General features: G+C 37.5%; 1 protein-coding gene across 3 annotated transcripts in view; it reads left to right on the top strand.

Moving 5' to 3' along the window:
- WDR7 (WD repeat domain 7) overlaps positions 1-27,589 on the top strand; it is a 341,751-nt gene that overhangs the window by 38,505 nt on the left and 275,657 nt on the right. For all 3 annotated transcript variants that reach the window (XM_070452478.1, XM_070452477.1, XM_070452479.1), the window contains exons 9-12: positions 6,919-7,021; positions 9,610-9,742; positions 10,002-10,250; positions 11,158-11,378. In XM_070452478.1, coding sequence (XP_070308579.1) covers positions 6,919-7,021; positions 9,610-9,742; positions 10,002-10,250; positions 11,158-11,378 — 706 coding nt within the window. The remainder of the gene's footprint in view (positions 1-6,918; positions 7,022-9,609; positions 9,743-10,001; positions 10,251-11,157; positions 11,379-27,589) is intronic.

Here is a 27,589-nt window from a genome sequence, read left to right as displayed (position 1 = left end):
CTGAGGGCTGTCTTTTCACCTTGCTTATAGTTTCCTTTGTTATGCAAAAGCTTTTCAGTTTAATTAGGTCCCATTTGTTTATTTTTGCTTTTATTTCCAATATTCTGGGAGGTGGGTCATAGAGGATCCTGCTCTGATTTATGTCGGAGAGTGTTTTGCCTATGTTCTCCTCTAGGAGTTTTATAGTTTCTGGTCTTATATTTAGATCTTTAATCCATTTTGAGTTTATTTTTGTGTATGGTGTTAGAAAGTGTTTTAGTTTCATTCTTTTACAAGTGGTTGACCAGTTTTCCCAGCACCACTTGTTAAAGAGGTTGTCTTTTTTCCATTGTATATCCTTGCCTCCTTTGTCAAAGATAAGGTGACCATAGGTTCGTGGATTTATCTCTGGGCTTTCTATTCTGTTCCATTGATCTATATTTCTGTCTTTGTGCCAGTACCGTACTGTCTTGATGCCTGTGGCTTTGTAGTATAGTCTGAAGTCAGGCAGGTTGATTCCTCCAGTTCCATTCTTCTTTGTCAAGATTACTTTGGCTATTCGAGGTTTTTTGTATTTCCATACAAATTGTGAAATTATTTGTTCTAGTTCTGTGAAAAATACCGTTGGTAGTTTGATAGGGATTGCATTGAATCTATAGATTGCTTTGGGTAATATAGTCATTTTGACAATATTGATTCTTCCAATCCATGAACACGGTATATTTCTCCATCTGTTTGTGTCTTCTTTGATTTCTTTCATCAGTGTTTTATAGTTTTCTATGTATAGGTCTTTTGTTTCTTTAGGTAGATATACTCCTAAGTATTTTATTCTTTTTGTTGCAATGGTGAATGGTATTGTTTCCTTAATTTCTCTTTCTGTTTCCTATTGTTAGTGTATAGGAATGCAAGAGATTTCTGTGTGTTAATTTTATATCCTGCAACTTTACTATATTCGTTGATTAGCTCTGGTAATTTTCTGGTAGAGTCTTTAGGGTTTTCTATGTAGAGGATCATGTCATCTGCAAACAGAGAGAGTTTCACTTCTTTTTTTCCTATCTGGATTCCTGTTACTTCTTTTTCTGCCCTGATTGCTGTGGCCAACACTTCCAAAACTATGTTGAATAGTAGTGGTGAGAGTGGGCACCCTTGTCTTGTTCCTGATTTTAGGGGAAATGCTTTCAATTTTTCACCATTGAGGGTAATGCTTGCTGTGGGTTTGTCATATATAGCTTTTATTATGTCGAGGTATGCTCCTTCTATTCCTGCTTTCTGGAGAGTTTTAATCATAAATGGATGTTGAATTTTGTCAAAGGCTTTTTCTGCATCTATTGAGATAATCATATGGTTTTTATCTTTCAATTTGTTCATGTGGTGTATTACATTGATTGATTTGCAGATATTAAAGAATCCTTGCATTCCTGGGATAAAGCCCACTTGGTCATGATGTATGATTTTTTTAATATGTTGTTGGATTCTGTTTGCTAGAACTTTGTTAAGGATTTTTGCATCTATGTTCGTCAGTGATATTGGCCTGTAGTTTTCTTTTTTTGTGGCATCTTTGTCTGGTTTTGGAATTACGGTGATGGTGGCCTCATAGAATGAGTTTGGAAGTTTACCTTCTTCTGCAATTTTCTGGAAGAGTTTGAGTAAGATAGGTGTTAGCTCTTCTCTAAATTTTTGGTAGAATTCAGCTGTGAAGCCATCTGGTCCTGGGCTTTTGTTTGCTGGAAGATTTCTGATTACAGTTTCGATTTCCTTGCTTGTGATGGGTTTGTTAAGATCTTCTATTTCTTCCTGGTTCAGTTTTGGAAAGTTATACTTCTCTAAGAGCTTGTCCATTTCTTCCAAGTTGTCCATTTTATTGGCATAGAGCTGCTGGTAGTAGTCTCTTACGATCCTTTGTATTTCAGTGTTGTCTGTTGTGATCTCTCCATTTTAATTTCTAATTTTGTCAATTTGGTTCTTCTCCCTTTGTTTCTTAATGAGTCTTGCTAATGGTTTGTCAATTTTGTTTAATTTTTCAAAAAACCAGCTTTTAGCTTTGTTGATTTTTGCTATGGTCTCTTTAGTTTCTTTTGCATTTATTTCTGCCCTAATTTTTAAGATTTCTTTCCTTCTACTAACCCTGGGGTTCATTTCTTCCTTCTCTAGTTGCTTTAGGTGTAGAGTTAGGTTATTTATTTGACTTTTTTCTTGTTTCTTGAGGTAAGCCTGTAATGCTATGAATCTTCCCCTTAGCACTGCTTTTACAGTATCCCATAGGTTTTGGGTTGTTGTGTTTTCATTTTCATTCATTTCTATGTATATTTTGGTTTCTTCTATGAATTGTTGGTTATTCAGAGCGTGTTGTTTAGCCTCCATATGTTTGAATTTTTAATAATTTTTTTCCTGTAATTGAGATCTAATCTTACTGCACTGTGGTCAGAAAAGAAGACTGGAATGATTTCAATTTTTTTGAATTTACAAAGACTAGATTTATGGCCCAGGATGTGATCTATTCTGGCGAAGGTTCCGTGTGCACTTGAGAAAAAGGTGAAATTGATTGTTTTGGGGTGAAATGTCCTATAGATATCAATTAGGTTTAGCTGGTCCATTGTGTCATTTAAAGTTTGTGTTTCCTTGTTAATTTTTTGTTTAGTTGATCTTTCCATAGTTGTGAGTGGGGTATTAAAGTCTCCCACTATTATTGTGTTACTGTTAATTTCCCCTTTCATACTCGTTAGCGTTTGCCTTATATATTGCAGTGCTCCTATGTTGGGTGCATATATATTTATAATTGTTATATTTTCTTGGATTGATCCTTTGATCATTATGTAGTGTCCTTCTTTGTCTCTTTTCACAGCCTTTATTTTAAACTCTATTTTAACTGATATGAGTATTGCGACTCCTGCTTTCTTTTGGTCTCTGTTTGTGTGAAATATTTTTTTACAGCCCTTCACTTTTAGTCTGTATGTGTCCCTTGTTTTGAGGTGGGTCTCTTGTAGACACTTATATAGGGGTCTTGTTTTTGTATCCATTCAGCCAGTCTTTGTCTTTTGGTTGGGTAAATCAACCCATTTGCATTTAAGGTAGTTATTGATAGGTATGGTCCCGTTGCCATTTACTTTGTTGTTTTGGGTTCATGTTTACACAACCTTTCTGTGTTTCCTGTCTAGAGAAGATCCTTTAGCATTTGTTGAAGAGCTGGTTTGGTGGTGCTGAATTCTCTAAGCTTTTGCTTGTCTGTAAAGCTTTTGAATTCTCCTTCATATCTGAATGAGATCCTTGCTGGGTACAGTAATCTCGGTTGTAGGTTATTCTCTTTTATTACTTTAAATATGTTCCTGCCATTCCCTTCTGGCCTGAAGGGTTTCTATTGATAGATCAGCTGTCATCCTTATGGGAATCCCTTTGTGTGTTATTTGTTGTGTCTTCCTTGCTGCTTTTAATATTTGTTCTTTGTGTTTTATCTTTGTTAATTTGATTAATATGTGTCTTGGGGTGTTTTGCCTTGGGTTCATCCTGTTTGGGACTCTCTGGGCTTCTTGGACCTGTGTATCTTTTTCCTTCCCCATTTAAGGAAGTTTTCAGCTATTACCTCCTTGAGTATTTTGTCACGGCCTTTCTTTTTGTCTTCTTCTTCTGGGACTCCTATGATTCAAATGTTGGGACATTTCATATTGTCCCAGAGGTCCCTGAGGTTGTCCTCATTTCTTTTGATTCTTTTTTCCTCTCTGCTTCATTTATTTCCACCATGTTATCTTCTACCTCACTTATCCTATCTTCTGTCTCTGTTATTCTACTGTTGGTTCCCTCCAGAGTGCTTTTGATCTCATTTATTGCATTAGTCATTTTTAATTGACTCTTTTTTATTTCTTCTAGGTCCTTATTAAACATTTCTTGCATCTTCTCAATCTTTGTCTCCAGGCTGTTTATCTGTAACTCCATTTTGATTTCAAGATTTTGGATCATTTTTATTATCATTGTTCTAAATTCTTTTTCAGGTAGATTCCATATCTCCTCCTCTTTTGTTTGACTTGGTGGGCATTTTTCATGTTCCTTTACCTGTTGAGTATTTCTCTGCCTTTTCATCTTGTTTGGATTGCTGTGTCTGGAGTGGGCTTTCTGTATTCTGGTGGTCTGTGGTTCCTTTTTATTGTGGACGTTTCACCCAGTGGGTGGGGTTGGATGATTGGCTTGTCAAGGTTTCCTGGTTAGGGAAGCTTGCGTCGATGTTCTGGTGCGTGGAACTGAATTTCTTCTCTCTGGAGTGCAATGGAGTGTCCAGTAGTGAGTTTTGAGATAGGTCTATGTGTTAGGTGTGACTTTGGGCAGCCTATATGTTGACGCTCAGGACTATGTTCCTGCATTGCTGGAGAATTTGCGTTGTATGTCTTGCTCTGGAGCTTATTGCCTCTTGGGTGGTGGTTGGTTTCAGTGTAGGTATGGAGGCTTTTGGATGGTCTCTTATTACTTAATGTTCCGTGTAGTCAGGAGTTTTCTGGTGTTCTCAGGTTTTAGGCTTAAGTCTCCTGCCTCTGGATTTCAGTCTTATTCTTCCAGTAGTCTCAAGACTTCTCCAACTATCCAGCACTGATAATAAAACTTCTAGGTTAATGGTGAAAAGATTCTCCACCATGAGGGACACCCAGAGAGGTTCACAGAGTTACATGAAGAAGCGGAGAGGGAGGAGGGAGATAGAGATGAGCAGGAGGAGAAGAAGGGGGACTCAAGAGGAGAGAGACAGATCTACGCAGTTCTCTGTTCCCAAAGTGTTCTCCGTAGCCCAGACACCCACAAAGATTCACAGAATTGGATTGGGAAGAGAAGGGGAATGGAGGAAATAGAGGTGTTCTGAGGTAGAAAACGGAGAGTCAAAAGTGGGAGAGAGTAATCAACACACTGCTGAGTAAAAATGGGTACTGAATATTGGATTCTTAAATGTCCAAAATTGATATCAAATACTGAAAAACAGAGATTAAAAATCTAGGGTAGAGGTTAGATTCTTAAAAATACAATATTACACAAAAAATTTTAGAAATATGTATGAAGTTCAGTTTAAAAATAGGGCCTCTTCTTTTTTTTTTTGCAAGGTTATAGTGAAATGAAAATGAAAATTAAGGAGTAATAGAGGAGTAATACAGAGGACTTTAAAAGAAAATAAGAGAAAAAAATAAAAAAAGAAAAAATTTTTTTCTAATTAAAAAAAATAGTAAAAATATATGAAAATGAAAGTTAAGGAGTAATGGAGGAGTGATAGAGAATTTTAAAAGAAAATAAAAGAGAAAAAATTAAAAAAAATTTTTCTTTAATTAAAAAAAAAAAAAGTAAAAATATATCTAGGAATTTCTCTGGAGCTGTTGCGGTCAGTGTGGGTTCGGTTCAGTTTCAGATAGCTCCTCATTCCAGCTTACACTTCTCGATATCTACAGGCCCCTTCCGGTGTAGTCGGTGTTATCTACGGGGATTTTAATCTGTTGCACCGGCCCCTTCTGAAGCAGTTCCCTTTGTTTATTTGGCTTCTGTTTGCCGGTCTCTTCAGTGTCTAATTTCCACCCTGACACAGGCGGGTGGTGGTCCCTTGTTTAGGTTCGCTTGTTCAGTCCTGCTGCGGGGAGGGAGGGGCGCTGCAGACAAATGTCACTGGCGTGTGTGGGGAGCACCCGCAGTGTTCCGGCCACACTGGGTTTGCCCCCTTTCATGGTGTGTGCTCTCCTTGTCTACACTGCTCAGGCTCCCGGCTTCTCTATATGGAGCGGGCCCTGCGTTGCGTGCGGTTCCAGTTTTCGGGTACTCCACAAAAGCGCGGACTCGGTTGGGCCTGCGTTTTGTGCCTTCCCCGGCCGAGCAGCTCAGGTAGCCTGGAGCTTGAGGGGCGCGCTCTCCCCGGGTGCGGCGCGCCTTCTCCCCTCTGTGGTCCCAGCCTCAGTTTCTGTGCACGCTGGTCGGGTGCGCCTTGTGTCTGTTCTGGGGGGCTGGCCTCTAGCCACAACCCTCCCGGCAGATGTCAACCATCCAGAATCTCAGGAAGTCTTTGGTTAGAAACTGGGAGCCTGTTTGCAGTTTGGTAAGGGGTGCCCGCTCTGGGGCTGAGTTTGCCCCTTTCCACTCCCCGCTGCCTCCTGCCTCCGGCGGGGAATGGACCGGCCCGCCACCGGCTAGCTCTTCTCTGGGATGGCTCAGTTCTTCCTGTGTTCTGCGAATGGGCCCACAGTGTGTTCGGGCCGGTTGATTTTCTCTCTCTCTCTTGCTGTCCCACAGTTCAAGTTGCTTCACATTAGCTCCCTCCGATTGCCCTCAGGGCATTTGGGCCCAGTCCTTACCCTAAGCAGTGCCGCCGGCTCCTCTCCGTTCTGCCCCCACTTGCTGGTGGCGGATGCGGGTGTCTGGGGTACTTTTCTGCTGGGAATTGCTTTTAGGCATGTAATCTGTGGGTTTTATTTATTTTTCCTCCCAGTTAGGTTGCCCTCTGAGATTCAAAAACTTCCCCCAGACCCGCCAGTGCAAGGGTTTCCTGGTGTTTGGAAACTTCCTCTATTACGCCTCCCTTCCCGGGACGGGTCTCTTTCCCTAACTCTATTGTCTCTCTTTTTATCTTTTATATTTTGTCCTACCTCCTTTCGAAGACGATGGGATGCTTTTCTGGGCACCTGATGTCTTCTGCTAGCGGTCAGAAGTTGTTTTGTGAAGTTTGCTCAGCGTTCAAATGTTCTTTGGATGAATTTGTAGGGGAGAAAGTGGTCTCCCTGTCCTATTCCTCTGCCATCTTAGCTCCTCCTCCCATTAGGTGGATTTTTATTTGAGTAAGATATTTTAATAACATTATTTAATGCCTATATTAAATTAACTATAAAACAATCCATATATTGTCCATTGTGAAAAAACCTCATCAGATGGTGTGATACAGTATTTAATGTCAGTGTTTTTTTTTACTGAATGTTGTATTTTCCTCACTCTCAGTTGCCTTCCAGCTAGTGATTCATTCCGCAGCGATGTGGGGAAAGCGGTTGAAAGTTTAATTCCTCCAGTGCAGCACAGCCTCTTGGACCGAACAGATAAAGAGGTAAAATTCTTCAGGTATCATTTATAGTTGGTGGCTATGTTGAAAAATTTCCACAACTGTAATTATTAGTGTCTTTTGGTAGCTAAGCATTTCAAAGATTGATTGCCATTCAAGGCACTCTATTAGACGTAAATCATTTTGACATGGTTATTATAAGCATAATTTGTGCATTTGCTTATAATACGCCTGTATGAAAGAGGAAATGGCAACCCCCTCCAGTATTCCTGCCTGGAAAATTCCATGGACAGAAGAGACTGGTCGGCTGCAGCCTGTGGGGTCACAAAGACTCAGACATGACTGACCATGCATGTGTGCATAATATGCCTACAATATAAGCATTCCCTTTCTCCAGGAAGAAAAGTGATCTTATACTGATTACAAAGTGGCAATGATTTTTTGATAAAATTCACATTGATGTTATAAATTGATTTTACCAAACTCATGCAGTTCTAAACACAGTGACAGATGTAATTTTAGAATGACAAAGATAATTATATAATAATGCTGACTGATTATTGTTTGAATAAGTACTGCAGTATTTCTCCAAAATCATGTAGTGATTTAAATCATTAGGTATTAGAAATAAAGAATAAAAGAATGTTTTCTCTATAAAATGAAAATTTCATCATGACTTCTAGTGCTAGTTGCTCGGCTGTCTCCGACTGTGTGACCCCGTGAACTGTAGTCCCTCCGGCCCCTCTGTCCTTGGGGCCTCCCAGGCAAGAATAATGCAGAGGGTCACCATTCTTTTCTCCAAGGAATCTTCTTGACCCAGGGATCGAATCCAGGTCTCCTGCGTTGTTTCTAAAAACCTACTTAATATCAATTTAAAGTTGAAATGCACTTAGTAGTGGGTTTTCAACTCTGTGTTCTTTGAACATTAAGAAAGAAGCTTTGGTTTTGGAAATAAAGTTTCCTTTACTTATGATCTGAGTTTCCATAACTTTTTCATTCTTAGCATTTTGTTCTATCTTTATGTGGAGGGATGGCAAGGGGATCGCTTGCCATTTTCCATGAATATTTTGAATATATAGAATTTATCCATCCATGTATAATTAAGATCCTTTATGACCTGTCCTTTATTCTTTTAACTTAAACTGCTACTTACTGATAGATAAATAAAACTAGCAAACTAGACAGTCACTTCTGCTTAAACTAAGGCATAATGACTTACATAGAAAACATACCTGATGGAAATTCTCTGTCTGTTCGGTCGTTAGGGCTTGCTGTTTACTGCTGGGCCCGGGTTCAGTCCCTGATCGGGGAAGTAACATCCCACAAGCTGCACTGTGCAGCAAAAAAACCAAACAAAACATGAAACAAAAAATGCATATTATATTTCCTTAAGTATCAGCTCACCAGTTCATTTTAAATTAAAATATATGTATTATGTGGTGCGAGATACACATTGTAGTACAGAATACTGGTTATTCCAACTTTGTAGCAACTTTTCCTGGTTAAACATGTTTATCAGTCAAACTTTTAGCAATTTTCAGACTAAGTTAAACCAAATAATTGGCCATGCTTAATGCATGTAATTTCTATAGGGTAGTGCTTTTTAGCACTGATACTGAATATAGATTATTTACCTTTTGTTTTTTAACTGCTTTTCAGGATAAGCTTACATACTTTCATACTCAAGTTTTAGTGTATTAATCATCTAAATTTAAATTTAGGAGTCCACCACTGTTTAGTATTTTCAAATAAGTGGTCTCACTGAAGATACAGGATCTTAAGCAGAAAATAATGTGCTTTAAAAATGAAAGTATATGCAAGATCCTAATGAATGGTTTTTGTTCCTAGTAGTTTGTAGCTAGCATATCAGGCTAGGTTCAAGTTGATTATGAAAATGTGATCAAGTGATAAAAGTGAAAAGTATTAGTTGCTTATTCATGCCCCACACTTTGACACCCCAAGGTGTGTAGCCCACCAAGCTCTTCTGTCCGTGGGATTCTCCAGGCCAGAATACTGGAGTGGGTAGCCATTCCCTTCTCCAGGGCATCTTCTAGACCCAGGGATCAAACCCAGGTCTCCTGCATTGCAGGCAAATTTTTTAGCACTGAGCCACCAGGGATGTTTTGTGCTATTAGTTGAAAAATAGTCTAATTAAAAAGAAAAAAAACCAGTCCTCTAGTGGTACAGCATGGTAGTTTAGTTTTATAGCCATTCTTGGTGAATAGCTAATAAGGAATGGGCAGAATACCCTCTTTTTGGTATAGAGGGGTATATCTTTGGATTCATTGCTTAATAATAGACAATTAAATAATTGCAATGTGGTTTTTATAAAGCAGAGAAAAAGAATAAAAATGTTAATTCTAGAGAAAGGCTATATAAATATAGTTTTTATTTCTTTGAATGTTTGTGTTATATATACCGGATTTGAGTATTAGTTGACATATATTTATATCAATGCTACAAAATTAATTAAAATATTATTGAACACTCATTCTATAAATACACTTTTTTTTTTTTTTTACTCTGGCACTGAGATGAAATATTTTACATCCTAATCTGAAGAAACTTAACTGTGAAATATTTTGTTTTAAAAGATAGAAAAGGGAATTTGAACATTTTTTTTTTTTTTACAGTTGCTAATTTGTCCTCCTGTGACTCGATTCTTCTATGGATGCAAAGAATACTCCCACAAACTATTAATTCAGGGTGATTCTTCTGGAAGATTGAATATTTGGAACATATCAGACACACCTGATAAACCGGAAGGTAATGGAGGTTCTAGAAAATCATGTGCAGTTATTTCTCCATGTTTCTAACTGAACAACCTGAACAGTAACCACTGTATAGCCAGTTCATAATGTACACATGTCCTTTTCTTCTTAGAATGATAGTTGATGACAGTTATTCTTTGGAATTTCATGGAATCAACTGTAAGCACGTTTATTTTTATGTGTTGAATTGGTTTTCGTTTCTTTTTCTAACATGCTCAAATATGTTTCTTTTCTACCACACAAAACCTCCACAGGGCGAGAAATGACCACATCTATTAGTCTGCAAGAGGCGTTTGATAACCTGAACCCGTGTCCTGCTGGAATTATAGATCAGCTGAGCGTGATCCCCAATAGTAGCGAACCTCTTAAGGTGACAGCAAGTGTGTACATACCAGCGCACGGACGGCTCGTCTGTGGCCGTGAAGACGGAAGCATCGTCATCGTCCCCGCCACGCAGACGGCCATAGTGCAGCTTCTGCAGGGCGAGCACATGCTCCGCAGAGGTACCTGCAGACCTGCTGGCGTCCGGTGTCAGGAGCGCTCTGTGACTGTGAACTTGACAGCGTCTGCACTCTGCGTGTTTCGCAGACACAGTGCATCGGTGTAGCTGTCAGTGTGCTCCGTAGCTGGTCATGTGACGTGCAGTTAGTAAGATATACTCCAGTTGGCCCTGGAACAACTCAGAGGGTTGGGGTCCTGTCCCTCTGCACAGCTGAAAGTCTGTGGCGCTTTACAGCCAGCCCTCTGTATCCATGGTTGTGCATTCTGGGGTTCCACCCACTGCCCCTGTGTAGTGCTGCAGTATGTATTCATTGGAAAAAGCCCGCGTATGCGTGGGCCTGCCCAGCACAGCGCAGTTTAGCCTATGTTGCTCAGGGATCAACTGTAGCCAGTGTCTGTTACTGGGATAGACACTGCGCAATGACAAGCACGGGGCTTCCCGGCAGCGCTCGTCGCAAAGAGCCCGCCTGCCCGTGCAGCAGATGCAAGAGACTGGGGTTTGATCCCTGCGTTGGGAAGATCCCCTGGAGAAGGAAAGGGCAACCTACTCCAGGATTCTTGCCTGGAGAATCCCATGGACAGAAGAGCCTGGCGGGCTGCAGTCCACGGGGTCTCTAAGAGTCGCATACAACTTGAGCGACTTAGCACAATGACTGTAAATAGAAATATTCAGTTTTTCTCTTTGATATATGTTAATAGTTACCATTTATTATTAGGTATCTCTGGCGTCCTATTATATTATCAGTAATACTGGTAGTCTTTTAGAACAAAAACTGTCCAATAGAAATATATGTGAGAGGAACTTTTTAATGATAAAATGTAGAGCTAGTCTGAAAATTCTTGTTTACTTTTGTTGAAAATTTGGAAGACTCGAATTTTCCCGTTTTAAATCCCAAACCTCATTTGCAGGTTGGCCACCTCACAGGACACTCCGTGGTCATCGGAACAAAGTCACATGTTTGCTGTACCCTCATCAGGTCTCAGCCCGTTATGATCAAAGATATCTCATATCTGGAGGCGTGGATTTTTCAGTCATAATTTGGGACATATTTTCTGGAGAAATGAAACATATCTTCTGTGTCCATGGTGGTGAGATAACTCAGCTTCTAGTTCCACCTGAAAACTGTAGTGTAAGTTGATCATGAAAGATTATTTCACTATTGTAGAGTCGAACTGTGTTGCTGCCAGGCTTAATACAAATGAAATCCAGAGTAATCTAAAGTGTGATGGAAGAATTAATAAAAAAGATCCTTGTAGTTATAAAACTAAATAGTGGTAACATGATTTTTAGGCAAAGTTATGATTATTACTATTGGGCGTATAGAAATAGAAGATGGACATAGTGTTTTTTCCTGTTATTAGTGCCTAAATGGCATGGCTTATCCCTGAAACATAGTAGCAATTTAAAATATCTTTGTTGAAGTTTCAGTTTTTTGCTCCGAAGTAGTTTTAAGTATCCCTAAAGTCATGCTCATCAAAGTAACCTCATCATTCTCAACTCCATCTGAGCAAAAAGAAATTGGACCTGTGCTTTTATAGCTTGAAGCAAAATACTTCTCAATACTTACAAATAGAGTCCATTTAAATAAACAATTATTGTGACAAGGGAAAGAATAATAGGCACTGATAATGATTTTGGAAAATTTTGTTCTTACTTTTATGGAAGCAGATTGCTTTTTCATGATATGTGTGTAAGTTAGCTGATGATGTCAAATATAAAAAGTCTCATAATTTTGGAAATAGGAAATTTTAGGAGGACTTAGGACAGATGAATAACAGACCCGTAATTTCTTTTACTGTGTGTTTAATGTGAACTTACTCATGTGATTAGCTGCCTTTGTATGCAAAATCACTATTCCCCAGCACACACACACACACGTGTATGGACCTGCGTACATAAACATGCAAATATACTGTCTTTATCACAACATTTCATGCTTATCAAAATCCCTTCACCAGTTATTGTCTTACTGAAATGAAAAGCATTTTACTTGTGTATCTGATCCATTGGTCAGAAGCAGTCTCATTTCAAAGACCCAGGAAATTTTCCTTGGCCTTTCTGCTTGCTCACATGACCTTCATGATAGTGCATATTATCTGCTATGTCCTGCCAGTGCTGGATTTCATTTGATTAGACACATGTGGTGGGGTAGGAAGTTCTATACCACCGTGTGTGTGTCTCTTTCTTTTTCCCCTGACAGATGTGAAAATTTAGGTATTTAATTAATCTCTTCCTTCTTTATACAGATTTTTGCCTTTTTCTTTCTTTCCAGTTCGCTTTTCATTTTTAAAAAAATCTTCATCACTGTAAAAAATTGTGTATTTATTTAAAGAGCCAGGTTACTTTAGTCGCTCAGTCGTGTCCGACTGTTTGCGACCCCATGGGCTACAGCTCACCAGGCTTCCCTGTCCATAACCAACTCCCAGAGCTTGCTCAAACTCATGTCCATTAAGTTGGTGATGCCATCCAACCATCTCATCCTCTGTCATCCCCCTCTCCTCCTACCTTCAATCTTTCCCAGCGTCAGGCTCTTTTCCAGTGAGTTAGTTCTTCTCATCAAGTGGCCAAAGTGTTGGAGTTTCAGCTTCAGCATCAGTCCTTCCAGTGAATATTCAGGACTGATTTCCTTTAGGATGGACTGGTTGGATCTCCTTGCTGTCCAAGAGACTCTCAAGAGTCTTCTCCAACACCATGGTTCAAAAGCATCAGTTCTTCGGCACTCACCTTTCTTTATAATCCAACTCTCACATCCATACATGACTACTGCAAAAACCATAGCTTTGACTAGACAGACCATTGTTGGCAAGGCAGTGTCTCTGCTTTTTAATATGCTGTCTCTGTTGGTCATAGCTTTTCTTCCAAGGAGCAAGCGTCTTTTAATTTCATGGCTACAGTCAACATTTGTAGTGACTTTGGAGCCCCCAAAAATAAAGTCTGTCACTGTTTCTCTATTAGCCATGAAGTGATGGGACAGATGCCATGATCTTAGTTTTCTGAATGTTGAGTTTTAAACCAGTTTTTTCACTCTCCTCTTCCACTTTCATCAAGAGGCTCTTTAGTTCTTCTTCACTTTCTGCCATAAGGATGGTGTCATCTGCGTATCTGAGGTTACTGATATTTCTCCCGGCAATCTTGATTCCAGCTTGTGCTTCATCCAGCCCGGCATTTTACATGATGTACTCTGCATATAAGATAAATAAGCAGGGTGACAGTATACAGCCTTGACGTACTCCTTTTTGTATTTGGAACCAGTGTGTTGTTCCATGTCCAGTTCTAACTGTTGCTTCTTGACCTGCATGTAGGTTTCTCAGAAGGCACGTCAGGTGGTCTGGTATTCCCATCTTTTTCAGAATTTTTCACAGTTTGTTGTGATCTACACAGTCAAAGGCTTTGGTGTAATCAATGAAGCAGAAATAGATGTTTTTCTGGAACTCTCTTGCTTTTTTGATAATCCAACGGATGTTGGTAATTTGATCTCTGGTTCCTCTGCCTTTTTTAAATCCATTAAATCCATTTTATTTAAATCTTTTTAAATAACCAATTTTATGTTTATTTTTAGTGAAATAGGTATTATTGTAATTCTGCTAAGTTTAAGCAGTGTTAGAACCCTTGTCCTGAACCTCATTTTGCAGTTCTTATGCCCCATAGAAAAATATAGGTTTTTTTCACATCTGAATGCCAATTTGGTGAAATATCTAATTTTTTAATGCTGAAGTTGATAATGTAGATTATGTTATTCCTAAGTTTAGATAAACCATTTTGATTTGGCTGTTTTTTGTTTTCATAAAAATACACTGAAAATACTAGAGTGTGTATGTACATAGGCATATATATATATATTACAAATATTGAAAGTGTTTTTTGAATAACTTACATAGGGTCATGTTTTCCGTTTGAACTGCATTAATATATGCATATTTTTAGCCTATGTGTATGAGCACATTTTCTGGTTTCTTTTTTAAAAATTTCAAGTGCGTATTTAATACAGTAATAGAATGTTTTTGATCAATTGAATTTAGAAATACTTCATAGTAGGTAAAAGCTAAGATATGGACATATATGCAATTAAACAGAAAGTGGTCTTCTCACTAGATGAGGCACCAGCCAGAGGTCCTGGTTGCCTGGGATGTATGAGGCAGAGAGGTACCAACAAGAAAGTCTGGTTCTTGGAAAATAATTTACTTATAGGTTTAACAGTAGAATTTTCTTGTTTTTAATTAACTTTGAAAAGTTCTGATTAAGACACATTTGCTTTGGTCTTTGTGATAGTATAAGATATAAATAATGACTGCCTAGTTAATGGCCTATTCATTTAGCTGGTAGTTTTAGGCCCAGCAGCTAATGTGTTTGGAAATCAGAGAGCCCTAACTGGTTAATAAAAAGCTAAGGATTTGATATTTGCTAAATACTTAGCAAATGACTCTTCTGCTGAGATTACAGAGTTAGTGACATCAAATGTGTCAAATGCTTAAATTGTCCTCATAAATTGATCCAATGTCATTCTCATTTAGCAAAAAATATTCTTACTTTAAAGTGATCTGGTACTTGGAAGATTGTAACTACTGCAATACTAAAAAGTTTGTCATCTGCTTTTTGAATTATAGTAAGAGTTTTGGTTTTATCTTAGGTAGACTGAGAAAGAAGTTGAATTTTGATTTCTTGTAAGTTTTTTTTTTTTTTTCAGGAAAAGATGTTCTAAAACAGAAATGTTGGTTGTATTTTAAAAATGACTTAAATTATAATTAAGAATGTACAATTATGAGTTTTTCATTTTTAATTTATAGTCATTTCTTGTTTACTAAAATATAGGAAGTTGTTAAGATAAAGTACTGAGCAAAATCATTGTTTCCTCGCCTCTGTAGAGAGTGAACAAAAAATGAAATCCTGCCTGCCGGGTAGAAAAGATGCTATGGCTGGATATGAGCTCTGAGGACAGACTGTGCCCTTCGACAGCTCCACATACGTTCACATGTTATTGGTCTGCTGTCTAGGTGTTTCTGTCATCCTTTCTCTCCCCACTCCTTCATTTTTGTACTGTTTTAGCATCTTTTTCCCCAAAATCTTTCCACATTCTTGCTGTACATTAGCATTGATTTAGTGCCTCACTCAGTAACCCTGTATATTTATTTTTAATGAACTATTTATAGGAGTTTTAATTATTTAAAATTTTCAACATTTTCCTAGACAGTAAACACTGCCTACAGTATTATGTAGAGTACCCACTTTGAATAGATTTTGTATTTATTGTACATTAAAGGTTTTTGGTTTTTCATTTTTTAGAGGAATTTTATGTATTTATTTATTTTTTTCCAAAACAGTAAAAGTCCTTTTAGGCAAAGTACTTTGAAATTGAACTTGATTCACTGAATAAACTGGTTAGCTGAGATTTAACTTTTATGTGATACAGATTAAAGAATTAAAGAACAGTAAAGGAAATCTAAAAGTTTCCTGAAGATATGCTTTGAGATATGAAATAGTGAAGTAATTCAAGATTGGAGTGCCAAAGGGTTATTGGGGAAAATTCAGAATGTTTTTGGGCAGAATTACTGTCTGCCAAGTAATGTGTTTTAGTGTTCCAAGAAATATAAACATATCTTAGGAGGAGGATCAGGCGAATATTTAAGGAAGTCTGTATAGTGTTGACTATACATGATAAAGGAGAGATGCTAACGAAATGCACTGGCGGTTGAGGGCAGAGATGTCTCATAGGTGCTCAGAGAAACCAGGGGCTTTGTTAAACTCTCAGAAAATCCTCTGAGATTTGACTGTGTATTGACTTCACGAAGGGTGCTGGAGATTCTAGCTTTGAGATCTCTAGTGTTAGGTTATTTGCCATTTCTGTTTCTTTCTCCTTGAGATCATGGACTGTAGAGGAAAAAATTCAGTTTGAGGTGATTTTTAACTTTTTTGTATGTGTGGTTTGCTTTCTTAAGAAAGCAAAATATACTATTCATAATATGAAAGGAATATGTACTTGTGTATGTATGAGAGGTGGGTGTGCTACATATATATGAAGTATACATGTATATGAGAAGAAATAGAAGTAAAACTGTCTACTGAAATACTGTTTGAATTACATAATATAATATAAAATGAAGTTCTGTACCATTTTTATTTGTCATTTCAAGTTGTGTTTATTGTTTTTAAGCAAGTGATTTTTTGACCTTATCTATTGCTATTCAGATATATAAGATTTTATAGACTGTTTTAATAGGATTCAGATTTAAAGTGGAAGCTTCATATTATTGTTAAATATTACTGCCACTTCAAATACTTGTATAGGAGGCTTTTTAGAAAAATCTTTTAAAAAGCAGGGTTGTTAACATTTTAGGTGCCTTACTGTTTTCAGTTTTCATCTGCACCTTGGATATTATTTACTGTAGTGTCTTAAAATATAAATAGGAATATTAAATGCAAAAAACATTAAAGGATATTAATAAATATCCCTTTGCTCTCCAGCTGTGTCATTCCCTTCCTCCCGAACGCAGTATTTTATTATTCTAGAGAGCCTTCCTATCCTGAGTTTTTAACTGTTTTTATACAGTTTTAAAGGTTAGGTGCACTTCTGTTACTGCACCGCGTTGGCTGTGTTCGCGTGTTGCGCGGCGCATGCGTCCTTGCGCCTGCCCCGCAACCAGGGGTTTGTAGCTTCCTCCCCCCCGCCCTCCCCTCACCCACGGGGGACCACCGGTTTGTTCGCCATACCTTACACTGTGTTTTATGCTTTATAAATACAGCATTTCAGTTTAATAGTCTTGTAATAACTGAGAATTTAAGCGACACAGAGTGGTTAGAGAGAGAATGCTTTCCTGATTTGAATAGCTGTCGGAAGTAGGCTTGAGTGAGTTTTCCACAGCCTGAACTCTAGGCTGGTGTAGACCAAGAGTGTACCTGGTGCTGGGAGCCTGAGGACGGGGCGGCCGAGGAGAGGGCAGGCGTTTTAAGGCTTCAGTTGGTAAATCATGAAAACTGAACGGGAGGATACGCACCAAATTCAGATTCTGGTTGCTTTTGGGAGTTGGGGGAAGAAGGATTGAATGGAACAGAAACTGACTTTTGTAAGTGTCGTGTTTTATTTACTTTTAGTAAATATATATTATTCCTTTTCTCATTGGCATGGGTAGTTGGATCATCAGAGATTTTTGCTAATGCTAGAACTGTATTCAGAATGTAATTTTTGGAAAATGTTTCAAAATACATTTTGAAGCAGATATATATGTTTCCTAATGTGAACATATAAGCTCAGGTCTGTAAAAGATTAGCTAAAAATGATTTTTTAACTGATGATTATCACTAACCTTTTTCTAAAATTAGTTCAAAAGGTTAGCAGAACTAACCTTTTTCTAAAGATTAGTTAAAAATGATTTTTTTTTAACTTCCCTTGGGCTACAAGGGAAGCCCAAGAATACTGGAGTGGGTAGCCTGTCCCTTCTCCAGGGGATCTTCCTGATCCAGCAATCGAACTGGGGCCCCCTGTATTGCAGGCACATTCTTTACCAGCTGAGCTATCAGGGAAGCACCTTAAAAAACTGGTTACTTTTCATTAAATCTTATTAAACTTGTATTGTCACATACCTCCAAAAGTATCCAGAAGGGGGCAGCATGGGTTTGTGAAAATGCAAAGGTCAGGCATTTAACCTGTTTGTAACCTGTTTGTACAATATTAAATCCCTAGCTGTTGGCAACAGATTCAGTAATTACGTATGGTATATGTGACGATATGTTTGCTAGTGTGTGATGTTCACTGCCTATGATGTTCACTGCTGGCAAGAACAGTTGACAAATTAGGATATTGTCCTTTCTTTCTGAACATGCTCCTAAAGCTTCTGCCTGTTAGCCCTTATCTTTACCTTTCTGAATTTGGATTCTTGTTATTAATTTAACTTGGATGTTACATTTAAAAAGCAGTGTCTATAATTTAGCATGGTCCCTGAAGCCAAGCAGAGTAAACTTTGGTGATGCAAAGGAATCAAAAGCAGGCAGCAGAACTAACCTTTTTCTAAAATACATCACAATGTACATAGTATGTTGTAGTATTCTTTTTTCCCATAACACTTCATTCTCTTAGATTTTGAGACTGTTTTCATATATTTTTATGTATTCAGCATCATCTTTTTGAAATAATTTTTATTTTTTTAAGTTATATAACTTATCATTATAGATAATATATTTACTAAAGATGGTCTGGCCACTTTTGTGTCACTAAGTGTATTCCAACATCATTTTCGATTATAGTCTATAATTTGTGTAATTTTATCAGAAATTTCAGAATGATGTTTTCCAACATTTTTTTCTGTTATCAACAGGGGCTGAAAATTAGGGTAACTAAATATTTTTGCACATCTTAAGTGACTGCTGAGGATAAATTCTTAAATGTGGAATTGCTTTCTAAAAGGACATATTAATTTTTAGAGTCTTTTGAATAGTTATTGCCAAATTGTCCTTCAAAAGCTTAGGAATAAGTTTGTATCCCTATTTACCCTCATAATTCTCCATTCTGTTTATAATCTTTTAAACCTTGTTAATTTTCTAGGCTTATAAGTAGCTGTTTGTAGAGTATGTATAAGTGGAGAGCACTCATTTTCATTTTGAAAGCACAAACGCTTTAATATATCAATACTGTACTGTGTTGGTTATCCATTCTGATTCCCACATGTTTTTCAAATTTTCACTACTATCATACTATTTTGTTCAAGATAAAAGATAAATTTTTCCTGTTATGGATAGTATACATGTATTCAAGTAGCATAGTACACCCTGTCTCTTGTAGGAAGCTGGGAGATTCAGTGATATATGAAGAGACTGTCAGTGAGGGATTCCTTCAACAGTAATGAGACTGATTATATTCCTATTCCAGCTATGCTACTGTTGTGTCAAAGGTGATATAAATTAATTAATCAATTATTATTATTGTCTTATGAGGTTGGTTTACTGAGGTATAGTGGATATTCAGTGTTGTGTTAGTTTCAGGTATATAACAAAGTAATTCAGTTACATATATATATATATTCTTTTTCAGGTTCTTTTCCATTATAGGTTATTACAAGAAATTTATAGTTCCCTGTGCTATACAGTAGGTCACTGTTGTTGATTTTGTGTATAATAGTGTGCGTATGTTAACCCCATTTATACCCCCCCCCACCCCCTAATCTAGTAACTTAGATATTCTTCTGTTTGGAGAGGTTTCTGTCGATCTTTAGTCATATTCTTAGTAGCAAAGAAGGTTACATTGGGCATGACATTTATTTTTATTAATAGTCAGAAGTGGTTTGGTGCTAAACATTGTGATGAAGTGGTTGATTAAAGTGACTCTGTTTTGGGTTGAAGAGAATTAGTATGTCACAGAGCAAAGACGAGTTTCTGGAATAGCTTAATCGTAAAGCAGTTTTGAAATGAATTAAAATTTATGTTAAGTTGGCAGGAATTGTTAGAAAAAAATGAGTTACTTTTTAAGGTAACTTTTCAGTTAAGTAGGCTTCCCAGGTGGTGGAGTGGTAAAGAATTCATCTACCAGTGCAGGAGATGTGAGAGACATGGGTTCAGTCCCTGAGTCTGGAAGATCCCCTGGCGAATGAAATGGCAATTCACTTCAGTATTCTTTCCTGGAAAGTTCCATGAACAGAGAAGCCGGGAGGGTTACAGTCCATTGGGTCACAAAGAGTCGGACATGACTGAGTGACTGAGCGTACCTTTCCAGGTACTCTCAAGAGCCAGGTATATAATAGTGGAGGTTAGGTTTCTCTGGGTTCTTTGACACAGACTTAAAACGCAAGCCAGGATCCTTTGTAAAACAAGAGGTATTTTTAGCATCCGTGTTCTAATAATTTACCTCCAGGAATAAGTAGGTTGAGGCCAAGCAGGCAGATTGAGAGTTACTCGGTCAGATGGATGGGGCCCTTCAAGTTCAAGGTAGGACCCAGAAAGAGAAGGGCAAGCAGCCCCAGGCCTTGTAACTCCGCGCAGTTTGAGAAACGAGGCCCTTCGTGATGGAGGAGGTTAGTTCCTGTCTCTGTCCTGCAGGCTTGGGCCTGGGTTGGGCTTAGCTGGGGACAGCTTACTGCTGTAGGGGAGGGGAAAGGGCAACACTTTTGAGTTCCTTTAAAACCTTTGACTGTCTTCAGAGTCTACAGATTTGACTGTCTCAGCCTCTGAAACCCGAAAGTATATAATTGAAGTTAAATAAAGTATTTTTATGTTTTAAAGGGATGAAGTAAAAAATTACCAAGTAAATTCATTGGAAAAAATGTGTGATGAGGAAATATACAGGAACAGTGGAAGGTGGTCATTGAGCTGTTGGATGGAAAGCTTTTATTGACTCAAAGTGTTAAAAGTGCTGAAAACTTCATTAATATAATATGTGAGTGATGGTAATGATCATGTAAACGGACCTATTCAGGCTAAATTAAAACAGCTTTTAATATGAGAAGAAAATAAAGAAAAGGGGAAACTCATGTAATAGAAAACTTACAGCTGTCTCCACATTTCCTGTTGAATACCTAAACATTGGCAATGGCCTCAGAAAATAGATACAACTACATTTTAAAAAGCAGAATTTGTCATATATACTGATATAACACTAATAATGGTAAAGATAATATTAACTACTGTCATCTTTTGTACGCATGATCTGTTAGTCTCTATGCTGATTTCTTTGTGTATATTTCAGTTAACTCACAGTGATTCTGTGAGGTGTGGTTTTTGCCGTTAACCACATTGTACAGAGAGGTGAGGCTCAGAGAGGTTCAATAACTTGCTCACGTCACACAGCAAGCGGCAGACGTGGCATCTGATCCTAAGCAGTCCAACCTGGGCTTCCCTTATGTCCCAGCTGGTAAAGAATCCACCTGCAATGCGGGAGACCTGGGTTTGATTCCTGGGCATAAAGATCCCCTGGAGAAGGGAAAGGCTACCCACTCCAGTGTTCTGGCCTGGAGAATTCCACGGGCTGTATAGTTCATGGGGTCACAAAGAGTCAGACACAACTGGGCAAGTTTCACCTTCTTTCATTCCAACCGGAGGGCCTGAACTTGACCTTCATACATTCCACCTCCTACTAGGTGTAATTGTGTATTAAAAATAGTTGCATTTCTCCAAGTTTGACTATATTTTTAATTACTGATTTACATAAGTAAATATGGTTTTGATGCATGCTTAATTTTAAATGACTAATTTATTGAGTATCTTTCATATTGTAGACCAAAACAGCCATTCTTTTCAATTCCCATGTTTCAAATTTTTCTTCAGAGAACTGTGCATGGCTCAGTTCTTTGGTAATTTATGTTTTAGTATTTCGTCTTTGATTACTTAGGTTTGGAGTTTTAGCCCCCTTTTACTTTTAGGCCCCTTTTACCTTCTTTTCCTTGTCACACATTACTTGTTTTTAAGAATATGATGTAACTTTAACTGCAGTTTTATGAATTTCACATATACACAGTTAAAAGTTTTTCAAACAGGTAACTAAGAAGGTAAAGGTGTCCTGTCATCCTTCTACGTAAAACAGAACCAGCCCCAGTTAACATTTTGGTATCTTTTCCTCTGGCCTTTTATTCTTGTTTTTGGCCACTCTCTGGGGCATGCCGGATCTTAGTTCCCTGACCCAGGGATCTAGTCCACTACTGCTACAGTGGAAGCATGAAGTCCTAAGTGCTAGTCAGCCAGGGAAGTCCTTCTGAGCATTTAAAATCCATTTACTGTGCGCTTGTGATGATATTGTAGATACAGTTTTCTATGCATGTTGCATCTCATTTAATATTTTAACAAATACTTTCTCAAGTTATACTCATTCATGAGAGTAATTTTTAATAATTGTATGCCATCACATTATATGAGCATACAGTGTTTATTTAGCAGTTCTCCTGCTTTGGATGTGTAGGTTGTACCCAATTTGAACTATTGTAAATAATATCAAATATCTTTGTAAAACTTGTTCTCATTTATGATTATTTCCTTGGATTAATTCCATGAATTTTTTTGGATTAGAACTTCAGAATTTTTGTGTAATAGAGTACTAAATTTTTAAGAACACTGAGATTGATTACCAAGTTGTTTTCTATCCTCAGTGCCCATTTCATTGTTCCTTGCCAACACAAGATGTTTTTATTTACTTCCATGCCTCAGTTTCCATATCTGTAAGATGGAAATAATAACAGTATCTACTTCAAAGAGTTGTTGTGAGACCATGATGAGTTACTACCGAGCATTTAGAGTGATACCTAGCACAAAGTAAGACCCCAGTAAATCTTGGTTGTTTAGTATTGTAATTTCTACAGTCTTTGGCTAAACTGATAGGTGTAAAGAGTATTTTATTGTTGAAATTTGCATTTCTTTGATTACTAGAGATAATGAAATTTTTCTCTAAGAGTTTTAGTGAATTTTTTTTCTTTTTGAGACATAGTTTGTCTTCTGCTCATTTGTTTCTCTTGGGGATATTAGTGCTTCTGTGAGCACTTAATTGAAATGTTAAGCTTATGTGCTTTCTGTTCTTGTTGAAATTTTCTTCTGGCTTATTATTTACTTTTGATTTTTTTTAATGTGGGGATAATTTCCATTCCTATGTAACCTATTTTATCCTTATTTCTATTTAGCTTCTTTCGTATTTTTAAATTCTAGAATCTTACCCCATTTATAAATTTGATGACGTTTGATTAAAAAGTCATGGCTGGATTAAAACAAACATCAAGTACTTTAATCTCTCTGAAGTTTATTTATGTCTGTAGGGTGAGGAAGGGGTAAAAATCATCTGTTCTTCCCTAAAGTAACAGATTATCTCAATGTCATTTATTAAATATATTTTTCTCTGATAGGGAATATCTTTGTAATCATCCATTAAATTCTTCATATTTATTTGCTGTTTTATTAATCAGGAGGTAGTTGAAGAAAGATGGAGTCTGACTAGTCCTCTATTTCTTAATTGTTATTTTTTGTATGCAATGAATGAACTTGTCTCTAAAAGTCTTATTTTCATGTAGAACATAAGTATCCTATTAGATCATTGATCAGTGCTTTAGTTGGACCACATGGTCTTATTTGCTAAAATACCTATGAAAGAAACAGCTTTCTACCCCCTCCCACTCATGATTTAAGAAGGATGAGCTATGGATTTCTGAAAAAAAAAATTTATCTAGTTTTGTGAAAGTGTGGAAATGCAATTAACATTGGTAGGCTCTTTTTTTCCCCTTCAGGTAGAATATTTAAAAGTGATAAGTGATGCATCTTAACTGTGCATTTATGTTCCAGAGAAAGAGTTCTGGGAAGTCAAGAAATAATGATTAAGAGAATAGTGGGATTGATTTATGAGTGAAAGAAGCTGGTCATTTATAGCTTGTCAAATGATGGGTGTATTTAAAAGGAGAGACAATAGTAGTGTTCATATATTTAGAGAATATTTAGACAAAATTTGTTTTGGGCAGCTAAGAGATTGCTCTTTGACTGATAAGAAGAAAAGAACAGTTTAGTTTAGAAAACAAATTAACAAAAGCAGAAAGAAATTTATATATATATAATTTACATTGGGAACTGTTGGAAAGCAGAATCATCTCCCCAGAGAGCTGGTGGGTGGAATAAACTAGCTGCCTCTAGTTTCTGTAATTCATGGCAGATGCTTAGGAACGGGTTACATAAGAGGTTTCTGGGAATGGTTTAAAGTGAAGTCTTGTAAAATGCGTGAGGTCAGGCTGGATGACCTAGGTGGTAGTTTCTGACTCTCAGATCCTGTGATGGCTTATGGCATTCTGCTGCTCAGCACTAATGTACCATGAGGGTTATTTACTGGCAAATTCAGGTAGTGCTTATTAGTTGAGGATCAGAATTATTTGAAAAATAATAATTGGCCTTGGAATATATTTGTTTCAGTTCAGTATCTTCCTCCTTTGCCTTGCTTCAGTTGTCTTAATTTTTTTCATTAAATCAAAGTAAGAGTTTTTACCTGTTGCTTTTCATCAGCCCCTGCTTTTAATTAACTTTTGATATTGTCGGTGCGTTTTCCTTCTCGGAAAGAACTAATACAGTGGTTGGAACATGATCTTGAATAATTTTTACCTGTAATGCACTGACCAAATTGATCAGATGCTCAGTCCATGCTGTACAAGTTCTGTTCCATAACAGAAAAAAGATTTTTTTTGAATGGTTTGTGTTACACTCTTTTGGTCAGTTGGTAGAGGCAGGTGCTAAAGTGGAATCTGTGAGATAGTTGATGGGGGCAAGGGAATGAAATATTAAACCTCTTCTTTTTTTTTTTTTACCGTAACAAATTGAGCTCATGAACATTTACCGGATGGAAGGACATCGATGCCTCCCTTGGTTCATGCATTGAATGGGCACGTTTCTCCTGGGCTCTGCGTGGGCCTGCTGCCTCCAGGAGGCGACCTCCGTGCTCTCCTCGGGTGTGTTCCCAGTGACCGTGTGTCTAGGAGAGCTGGCAGATCGTGCTGTGCAGCTCTTAACCCCGCCATCACAAAATGAGCAGGGCAGATAATGCTGGGAGACACTCCTAGTGAAAATGAAATGCCCTTTTATTAGCCCCATTATCAGGTTCAAACTGTGATCGCTTGGTCAATCTGGCAAGAGGACAGCCACAAAACTCCTGATTGTAGGTGGCGCTAGTGGTAAGGGCTCTCCCTTCCATGGGTTCGATGCCTGGGTCAGAAAGATACCCTGGAGTACAAAGTGGCCAACACCCTCTAGTATTCTTGCCTGGAAAATTCCAGAGACTGAGAAGCCTGGTGGACTGCAGTCCATGGGACTGCAAAGAGTCAGACACAACTGAACCACTCAGCGTATAAAATATGTATTTAGCTTCACTATCATTAACAGTGAAACCTTCCTAAAGATAAATATCATGCTTTGAGGTATTGGCCACTGCTAACATAAAGTTCTTAGCAAGACATTTAAGAAAATACTTCATCTTAAATTTGTTTATTTAAACTGAATCATCCTTTTAAAATATATACTCTTGAGCATGTTTTACAATATACATGATGTATTGGCACAAATACATATTCAATTTATAAATATACATATAGTGAGGATACATTACAAAGTTCTAATGAGTGGGTGTTTGATCAAACAAATTTGGAACATAAATGTTTTTCAAATAATTTAACGATAAAGAGGTTCATATTTTTTAGTTCTTTGTATTATTACTTTACATGCACAATTTAAATGTCTTTTCCTTGTTAAGATATCCTTGGGGTTAAGTCAAGTTTAGGTGACTTTTCCAGGTTGAAATGGAAGAAAGTAAAGTAGAATGTAATTAATCAAATTATAGAATGAATCATTGTAGGTGAAGTAAATGTTCAGTAACTGAGATCTCTAGAATTTAATAATTTAATAATAAAAACTGTACTAATTCAACTTATTTGTGAGGAAGCTAGGCCTAAATCAGAGTGATAGGAACTATGAAATATTCTTTAAGAAGTGCTTCTTCAATAATTTTGAGAATAGATAAGAAACCAAGTTAATTGTATTTTAGCAAATCTTTTAAATGCTTTCATTTAACAGGTAGCTGAGAATTATTTATCATTACTTTGTTCATTGTTTGAATTAAAATTAATACCGAAGTGGTACTTGAGAATGGCCTTTTTTTCCTTTTACATTTAAATAGGCTAGACATTTGCTTTGTTTAGACCATTAATTTGTTTTTACACAGCCTGTGAAGGTAACCATCAACTCAGAATTAATTACTGGGATCAAAATTAATGAGATTTTAACTGTATCTGGGTCATTTCTACTCTAGGCAAGTTTTCTTCACACATATTGGACTAGCATTTTCTTGAAAAAAGGAAAATTAAATTCATTTAAATCCATGTTTTAAAAGCAAAGAACCTCTTTCCTTGTGAGTTAAGTATCTCTAATAACTCTGCTTCCTTGGGCCTAGTATTACTGATTTTTGTTGTTGCTGTTTTCAGTCTTGATTTTTTGGCTATTTCAAGGCTGTTGCTCATTACAGTAAAACTAGACCTAACTCTTCAGATGCTTATTTTCATTTGCATGGATGGTATACCATTTTTATTTTGGGCTAAAAGCATTTTTGTGGATGTCATTTGCCCGTTTTCATCATCATTGCACTGTGTGAGTGAAGAACAGAACTATTCTTTAAAATGTACTTATGTAAATACACATGTCAGAAAAAAACATATCATGTGGGAATGAAAAACTAGAATTTTTGGAGTTTAGTTATTTTTTTTCTTTAGAAAATTACACCCCCACAATCTACTTTTTAAAGTACACCCTCTGCTATTATTTTATTTTTGCTTTGTGTTTTACTAATAATGGTGATAATGTGATGTAGAGATTTGAAATCTTTTTATGAGGATAGATTGCATTTTTTTTAATTAAAAAAATAATTATCCACCTGTGTATTAATGGCGAAGGTGAAAGTTCTGACAGTAAAACTTCTCACGAGGATTTGGTGCTGGAGGTCGGGTTCTCCATTAGAACAGGGATACTGCACTGCAGTATAAACCGCAGTCGGAGATGCTTGGCAGAGAGAATGAGTGGGTCAGTGCTTCTCAGTTTTGTTATCACTTAAGATGTTGAGAGCCACCAATAAAACATGATTTGAAAAACACCAGAGTAAAGAATATCGATAAAAATTCACCTTTTTAACAGACAGACAGACTTCAACCCCCCCCCCCATGCCTCATTTTATCTATGAAAAGGAAGGATAGGAATGTATGTTGACGTTAATGAGATGATTGTCCACTTGGGGACTGGGAAGGTGGCTAGTCAGATGTGTGACGTTAAATAAGGATTAGTTCATTTTAAAGATTGAGGAGGCTTCCCAGGTGGCGCGGTGGTAAAGAATCCTCCTGCATCAGGAGACACAGGTTTGATCCCTGGGTCGGGAAGATCCCCTGGAGAAAGCAATGGCCACCCACTCCAGTATTCTTGTCTGGAGAATCCCATGGACAGAGGAGCCTGTGGGCTGCAGTCCATGAGGTCGCAAAGAGCCGGACACGGCTGAGCCCCTGAACACGCACGCGTACACACACAGAGTCGGATGCGACTATGAGCGACTGAGGGCCTGTGCTCTCTCTCATCAGTGCCTGAGTAAAGGGTGAGAGTAGATGGGAACACCCTTTAGAAATACTTGTTTGCAGTGACACATACACAGAGAAAACGATCAGTTAGATTTGTTTTCTCTGGTAAGAAAAGTAAATAAAACGACTACTTTTTTGCAGATCCGCATTGCAAAATAGAAAATGTGTGTGCGTGCTAAGTCATTTCAGTCGCATCAGACTCTTTGTGACCCCATGGACTGTAGCCTACCAGGCTCTTCTGTCTGTGGGAGTCTCCAGGCAAGAATACTGGAGTGGGTTGCCATGCCCTCCTCCAGGGGGT

The sequence above is a fragment of the Odocoileus virginianus genome, chromosome 22 (genome assembly GCF_023699985.2).
Source record: "Odocoileus virginianus isolate 20LAN1187 ecotype Illinois chromosome 22, Ovbor_1.2, whole genome shotgun sequence".
Taxonomy (NCBI): domain Eukaryota; kingdom Metazoa; phylum Chordata; class Mammalia; order Artiodactyla; family Cervidae; genus Odocoileus; species Odocoileus virginianus.
Note: the sequence above shows the minus strand (reverse complement) of the source record. Positions and strands in the feature narration are given on the sequence as shown.